The following is a 7976-nucleotide window of genomic DNA, read 5'->3' on the forward strand; positions in this document are numbered from 1 at the left end:
CAGAGCAGTTGCCGTACCAAGCTGTGATGCATCCATATCGGATGCTTACTCTGTCCCTCACTTCCTTCTCGGCTGTCCTGAAATTTTCTTTCTCAGACCATGTTTTTGGACAGCATCTCCCTCTGCAGCCCCGTGACATCTTCAGTCTGTTAATTCCTCCTGTCGGGCATCTCTCAGCCTCACTGCTCTCCTCCAGGTGCTGATACAGAGATAATGTCCACTGTAATCCTTGGACGTCAGTCAGAGCGCAATTGCACACTGCGTGGTCTATTGCTTTGGAGAGGTCGACTCTCCCTGGATGTGAGGCCAGGCTCCAACTGGTTGTGCTCTGAGATCTGGGGGCGCACAGCAGAGGAACAGGCCATTCGGCCCACCAGATCCATGCTGAGCATCGTACCCATTTTGTGTTAGAGAGAGAGACGGGGAGGAAGGGATTCCGATGAGAGAGAGACGGATATTGGGAATGGAGGGTGTTTCACATTGCAGGAGATGTTGGAGGAGGGTGGCAGTGAGAGGTGAGGAGGGAGAGATTCAGAGGATTGAAGTGATACCAGGATGGAGGAAGATGCAGAAGTGGGGACTTGAAAACCGAGAGTAGGATCAGAGGGAGGGGGTAATCAGAGGGAGGGGGGATCGGGGGGGGGGGCGATGAGAGAGAAAGGGGGGGGGATCAGAGGGGTGGGATCAGGGGTGCCGGTGGGGGGAAGAGAGTTCAGATTTCAGCTGATTGCAGGGAGCCAGTTCCAGCTTCTGTTCAGGAGACTGCAGCTCTTTGTGAACTCTCCATGAAGTGAAGGCTGTGCTGTGCTCAGTTATTTCATCTTCCTGCTGCATCCTCTTGGACTGATGGAGTTTAAAAATAGGAAGAAGACTGCTCGGGGGCAGTGGGGACTGGCTCACAATGCAGAAGAAAGGCTCTCCAAACTGCAAAGCAGCAAGTAAGGCAAGGAAAGGCAGCACAAGCCTGCAGGGAGAGTGAACAGCCTTTTGAAAGCAGCTGGGCGGAATAAAAGGCTCTCTCTTAAAATCCTTGCACTTACAGGGTCACTGAGAGAGGAGAGGGAGTGAGAGACAAGGAGACAGAGGCAGGGAGAGCAAGTACGACAGAGATAGAGAGATGGAGGAAGGTGGGGATTGACAGTGAGCAAGAGTGGGAACAAGGGGGAGAGAGAGAGCGACAAAGGCAGACAGAAACGCTGAGAGAGGTAGACACAGCAAGGAGAGAGAGAGACAAAGCAGGACAGGTGAGGGTGGGGCAGACACTAGAGAGCGGAACTCGAGGGAGGGAGAGAGAAAAGAGAAAGGACAGGTACAAGTCTGAGACACAGATGTAGAAAGAGACACGGGGTGAACACGAGAGGCAGGGACAGAAACCGAAGAGAGAAGGGGGGGGGGCAGAGTGGGGGAGAGAGAGAGAGGGCCAGAGGGAGAGGGAGGCACAGGGTGGCAGAAGGCAGCCCTGAACAAGTTGTGACAGATTGAGTTTGACAGAACTTGGAACAACGACCCACTGAGAATAAATCAATTCAACCAAGTAATCTGACCATGTAAGAACATTAACTGCGGTGGCTTCAGGCCTTCCCTTTCAAACATCCAAATAGCTCCTCATGAAGCATCACGTCCCTCCCTCACTGCCCCTTCCCCACCCCCTCCCTCACTGTCATCCCCTCACAGTATCACCCTTGTCTCTCCCTCACCACCCCTCCCACACCCCCCTCACCCCCTCCCTCTGCCCCTCGCACGCCCCCTCCCTCACTGTCACCCCCTCACCGTATCACCCTTGTCTCTCCCTCACTGCCCCTCCCTCACTGCCCCTCCCTCACTGCCCCTCTCTCACTGCCCCTCCCTCACCGCCCCTCCCTCACTGCCCCCTCTCACCACCCCCCTCACCCCCTCCCTCTGCGCCTCCCACACCCCCTCCCTCACCACGTCTCCCACAGCACATTTCCTTCAACCCCCTCGAGCCCTCCCTCACCCACATCACTCAACCCTACAACCCTCAGGCCCACTCCCACACCATCCCCCCCTCAGCCCCTCCCTCACACCCCCCTCACCACCCCTTCCTCATGGCCCCATCCCTCAACTCCATCCCTCAACTCCATCCCTCAACTCCATCCCTCACCCAACTCCCTCACCAACCCCTCACCGCCCCACCCTCATTGCCCCTCCCTCACCCGTCCCACAATGTCCCTCCATCATCACTTGTGAACACCCTCCCCCGCTCCCTCACACCTTCTCCCTCGCTGACCCTCCGTCACCCTCCCCACTCTGCCCCTCCATCACCTCACTCCCTCACTCCCCCCACCATCCCTTCCACACTGCCCCAACCTCAAACCCCCACACCCTCCCTCACACCTCCCCCCATCCCTCACCCCCACTCCAGGTGCCCTCCCACAAGGCCCCTCCCTCACCACACCACTACACCCTCAACCACCTCTCACCACCCTCTCCCGTCCCCCCGCCCACATCCCCTCCAACAGCACCAGCCCTGTACTAGGACACTGAGACCGGGAATACTGTGACAGGTTTGCCTGGTTCAGGCAGCGTCTGTTGTTCCCACAGTGAGCGGCTCACGGATCACGGAGCAGCCCCGGGATCAGGTGGTGGTGGCCGGGCACAGTGCCATCCTCTCCTGTGCTGTGTCCAACTACTCCGGCATTGTCCAGTGGACCAAGGATGGACTGGCACTCGGAATGGGGAACGGCCTTCCAGGTAAACAGTCCTTATGTCGGGATCTGACAGCGCAGAGCAGGGGGAGATTCACCCTGTATCGGACCCATGCCCCGGGAGTGTGTGACGGGACAGTGTAGAGGGAGCTTCACCCTGTATTGGACCCGTGCCCCGGGAGTGTGTGACGGGACAGTGTAGAGAGAGCTTCACCCTGTGTCTGACCCATGCCCTGGGAGTGTGTGATGGGACAGTGTAGAGGGAGCTTCACCCTGTGTCTGCCCTATTCCCAGCTGGGGGAAACACCCTCCCCACACCCACCCTGTCAGGTCCTGTGAGGAGTTTGGACGTTTCAGTGAGATCACCTCTGGTTCTTCGAAACTCCAGAGAGGACGGTGCCAGTTTGCTTCATCTCTCCTCATGGGACAACTCCCCCCCTCCCCATCCCAGGAATCGATCTGGGGAACCTTTGCTGTACTCCCTGTCCCACGTAGATCCTCCCTCAGGTGGGGACCCCAGACCCGTCCACAATAGCACACAAAACACGTAACAGTACAGCACAGGGACAGGCCCTTCAGCCCACCATGTTGTGACAAACTAATTAAACTAGTAATTAAATGCTGAACTAAACTAACCCCTTCTGCCCACACAATGTCCACATCCCTCCATCCTCTGCACATCCATGGGCCAGCCTCAGAGCCTCTTAAACACCTCTATTGTATCTGCTTCATCACCATCCCTGGCAGCACATTCCAGGCACCCACCACTCTCTGTGTAAAAAAAAACCTTGCCCCGAACATCTCCTTTGAACTTACAGTGCATGCCATACATCTTATACGTCTGGTATAAGCATTTCGACCCTGGGGAAAAGATACTGGCCGTCTACCCTATCTGTGCCTCTCATAATCTCTTAAACTTCCATCAGGTCTCCCCTCAGCCTCAGCCGCTCCAGATAAAACAACCTTGGTTTGTCCAACCTCTCCTCATAGTACATGCCCTCTAATCCAGGCAGCATCCTGGTGAACCTCTTCCTCACCCTCTCCAAAGCTTCCACATCCTCCTTGTAACGGGGCGACCAGAACTGAATGCACTTCTCCAGATGTGGCCTAACCTGAGTTTTATAAAGCTGCAACATAACTTCCCAACTCTTGGAACTCAGTGCCTGGACTAATAAAGGCAGCATACCGTCTGCCTTCTTTACCACCCCATCAACCTGTGCAACCACTTTCAGGGAGCTGTGGACTTGGACCCCAGGATCCCTCTGTACATCAACACTGTTAAAGGTCCTGCCATTAACCGTGTCCTGTCCCTTTACAGTTGATCTCCCAAAGGGCAACACCTCACATTTGGGCGGATTAAACTCCATCTGCCATTTCTCCGCCCATATCTGCAATTGATCTACATCCTACTGTATCCTTTGGCAATCTTCTACTCTGTCCACAACACCACCAATTGTTGTATCGTCTGTGAACTTACTAACCCACCCTCCACATTTTCATCCAGGTCATTTATTTACATCACAAACAGCAGAGGTCCCAGTGCGGATCCCTGCGGAACACCACTAGTCACAGACCTCCAGCCAGAATAAGTCCCATTGACCACTGCCCTCTGTCTTCTATGGGAAGCCAATTCTGAATCCAAACGCCCAAGTCACCCTGATTCCCATGCATCTTAATCTTCTGAATGAGCCTCCCATGAGAGACTTTGTCAAACACCTTACTGAAATCCATGTAGACAACATCCACAGCTCTCCCTTCATCAATTACCCTTGTCAGCTCCTCGAAAAGCTCAGTCAAGTTAGTAAGACACGACGTGCCTCGCACAAAGCCATGCTGACTGTGCCTGATTAGGCCATGGTTTTCCAAATGCTCATAAGTCCTTAAGAATCCTCTCCAGGTGCTTCCCCACCAATGACATGAGACTCACCAGTCTATCGTTTCCAGAATTATCCGTGTCCCTCCCTGGACAATATCCCCGCTGTGGTCTGTGCTGGGCCCAGGGTAACTGGAGCACGGTGTGTCCACACTTGGACTGAGGGCTGTCCTGTTTTGCAGCGTGGCCTCGGTATCGTATTGTGGGCGAGGCAGAGAAGGGGGAGCACAACCTGCAGATCCAGGAGGCCGACCTGTCCGACGACGCCGTCTACGAGTGCCAAGCGACTGAGGTGGCCCTCCGGTCTGACAGAGCAATGCTGACGGTGCTGGGTGAGGATCCCACCGGTGCCCCCTCCCCCAGGGACAACACCCCCTCCCCTCCGCAGGGACAAACCACCCCCCCCCCCCAAGCCCAGCGCGCCGGCCAGCCCTCTCCTCCCTGCCCCACCACACCTCGCCGTCCATCTCTCCTCCCTGTCTCTGTAATTGGTCCCTCCACCCCTCCCTGTGTCCGTGACCCCCTCCAGCCCCCGCACCCCTCCTTGTCTCTGTAACCGCCTCTGGCCCCCGCACCCCTCCCTGTGTGTGACATTTGACACTGCACGAATGGACAGTGGGAAGGGGCTGAGGGAAGGTTCCTCGAGCTCGTTCTCACAGCACCGTCTCTGCCCCACTCTCCAGTTCCCCCTGAGGACCCGGTGATTGACGACGGCCCCGAGATTTTGCTGAGAGCGGGATCCACGTACAATCTGACATGTCGTGCCAGTGGAGCCAAACCAGCAGCAGACATCGTCTGGTACCAAGACGGGGCCGTGCAGGACGGAGCTGCCATCTCCAAGGTGGGCCTCTCGCCCGCTCCCTCTCTCTGCCTTCCCTCTCGCAGGCTCCCTCTCCCACATGCCCTCAACCCCCCACTTCCCACCTCCTTCTGTCTCCCCCTCTCTCCCCATCTCCCCCCTCTTGCTCCCCTCTCTACCCACCTCTCTTTCCCCCTCTCGCCCCGACCCTCCTGCTCTCCCCCCTGCCCCCCTCTCTCCCCCCTCTCATTGTCTCCCCATTCCCCAGGCCCTGATGGATGACGGGAAGCGATCGGTGACCACCAGCACCCTGCCCATCACCCCCACCGACGTGGACATCGGCCGGCTGTTCACCTGCCTCACCAGTAACACAGCTCTGCCAGCCGGCAAGGAGGCCACAGTCCGCCTCAATGTGCACCGTAAGTGGGGGGAGCAAGGGGGGGGTGGGGGAGCAATGGGGAGAATGAGGAGGGTGGGGGGAGCGAGAGGGAGTGGGGGGAGCGAGAGGGACAAGGAGACGGATACTGAATTGTACGGCACGGGAGCAGGCTCTGCCACCCACAGCATCCATGCCGACTGCTTCTCCCATCACGGCAGTGCAGCAGTTAGCGTGAGGCTATTACAGTGCCAGTGACCTGGGTTCAATTCCGGCCGCTCTCTGTGAGGAGTTTGTACGTTCTCCCCGTGTCTGCGTGGGTTTCCTCCGGGTGCTCCGGTTTCCTCCCACATTCCAAGGCGTATGGGTTAGGAAGTTGTGGACGTGCTATGTTGGCGCCGGAAGCGTGGTGACACTTGTGGTCTGCCCCAGAACACTCTACGCAAAAGATGCATTTCACTGTGTGTCTTGATGTACATGTGACTAATGAAGATATCTCCGCCAATCCCATTCGCCCACAGTCGGAGCGTGTCCTCTGATGCTTTCTCTGTTGAGGTGTTCGTCTAATCGCCTGTCGCACTGCATTTGATTCCCCCACCTCCCCCGGCACTGAGTTCCACGTGTCAACCCCTTTCTGTGTAAAGACTCCTCCCTCCCACCCTACATCCCGTGCCCTCCCAATTCACCCACTGCCCGGGTGCCCAACCATTCACTGTGTATTCCTGCCCCGGTTTGACTTGCCAAAATGCCTCAGCTGTGACCTGACCACTAATTTATCCCCACCCCACCCCCCGCCACCGACAGCCCCCTCCTTGCTGTTTATTCAATGCCCAGGCCGGTAAAGGCAGGCGTGCTGCAGACCTCTGCTCCCTCCCCGGCTTCCTGTGCTGCCACCTTCAGGGGCTTTTGTGCTTGTGCAGCTCTGTCAGTCCAGCACAGGAACAGGCCCCTCGGCCCAGGTTATTATATGCGGAACTGAACTAACCCCTTCTGCCTGCGCAATGCCCATCTCCCTCCATTCCCTGCACATCCATGTGCCTGTCTAACAGCCTGGATTAGAGAGTATGCATTATGAGGAGAGACTAAAGGAGCTGGGGCTTTACTCATTGGAGAGGAGGATGAGGGGAGACATGACAGAGGTATACAAAATATATTGAGAGGAATAGGTAGAGTGGACAGCCAGCGCCTCTTTCCCAGGGCGCCAATGCTCAAAACAAGAGGGCATCGCTTTAAGGTAATGGGTGGGAAGTTCAAGGGTGATGTCAGAGGGAGGTTTTTCACCCCGAGAGTGGTTGGTGCATGGAATGCGCTGTCTGGGGTGGTGGTGGAGGCTGATACGTTGGACAAGTTCAAGAGATTGTTCGATAAGCATATGGAGGAAGTTAAGATAGAGGGATATGTGGGAGGAAGGGGTTAGATAGTCTTAGGTGTGGTTTGAAGGCCGGCACAACATGGTGGGCCGAAGGGCCTGTATTGTGCTGCATTGTTCTATGGTTCTAAACCCCTCTATCGTACCTACCTCCACCTGCACCACTGGCAGCACATTCCAGGCACCCGCCACTCTCTTGAGCCCTGCACATCTCCCGTGAACTTTCCCCCTCTCACCTTAAGTGCATGCTCTCTAGTATAAAGCATTTGAGATAAGATAGGATTTCTTTATTATTCACATGAACATGGAAACACACAGTGAAATGCATCTTTTGCATAGAGTGTTCTGGGGGCATCCCGCAAGTGTTGCCCTGCTTCCGGTGCCAACATAGCATGCACACAACTTCCTAACCCGTACATCTTTGGAATGTGGGAGGAAACCGGAGCACCCGGAGGAAACCCACGCAGACACGGGGAGAACGTACAAACTCCTTACACACAGCGGCCGGAATTGAACCCGGGTCGCTGGCGCTGGAATAGCGTCACACTAACAATGTCCATCTTCCTCCATTCCCTGCACATCCATGGGCCTGTTGAAGAGCCTCTTAAACTCTTTTATTGTATCTGCCTCCACCCCCACCCCTGGCAGCGCATTCCAGGCACCCACCACTCTCTGTGCCCTGCACATCTCCTGTGAACTTTCCCCCTCTCACCTTGTGCATGTCCTCTAGTATAACATATCTTCATCAGTCACATGTACATCGACACACAGAGTGAAATGCATCTTTTGCGTAGAGTGTTCTGGGGGCAGCCCGCAAGTGTCGCCATGCTTCCGTCGCCAACATAGCATGCCCACAACTTCCTAACCCGTACATCTTTGGAATGTGGAGGAAA

General features: G+C 56.0%; 1 protein-coding gene across 1 annotated transcript; it reads left to right on the forward strand.

Annotated features, from left to right (window-relative positions):
* Nucleotides 1-901: 901 nt before the first annotated feature.
* Nucleotides 902-5757, forward strand: LOC127567231 (kin of IRRE-like protein 1; the record flags this gene model as incomplete). The annotated part of the gene is made up of 5 exons (XM_052009914.1): nucleotides 902-938; nucleotides 2563-2712; nucleotides 4722-4871; nucleotides 5223-5380; nucleotides 5607-5757. Coding segments are annotated over exons 1-5 (646 nt in total), but the record flags the coding sequence as incomplete, so codon positions are not given.
* Nucleotides 5758-7976: the final 2219 nt, after the last annotated feature.

This window comes from Pristis pectinata, unplaced genomic scaffold, assembly GCF_009764475.1.
Source record: "Pristis pectinata isolate sPriPec2 unplaced genomic scaffold, sPriPec2.1.pri scaffold_222_arrow_ctg1, whole genome shotgun sequence".
NCBI lineage: Eukaryota > Metazoa > Chordata > Chondrichthyes > Rhinopristiformes > Pristidae > Pristis > Pristis pectinata.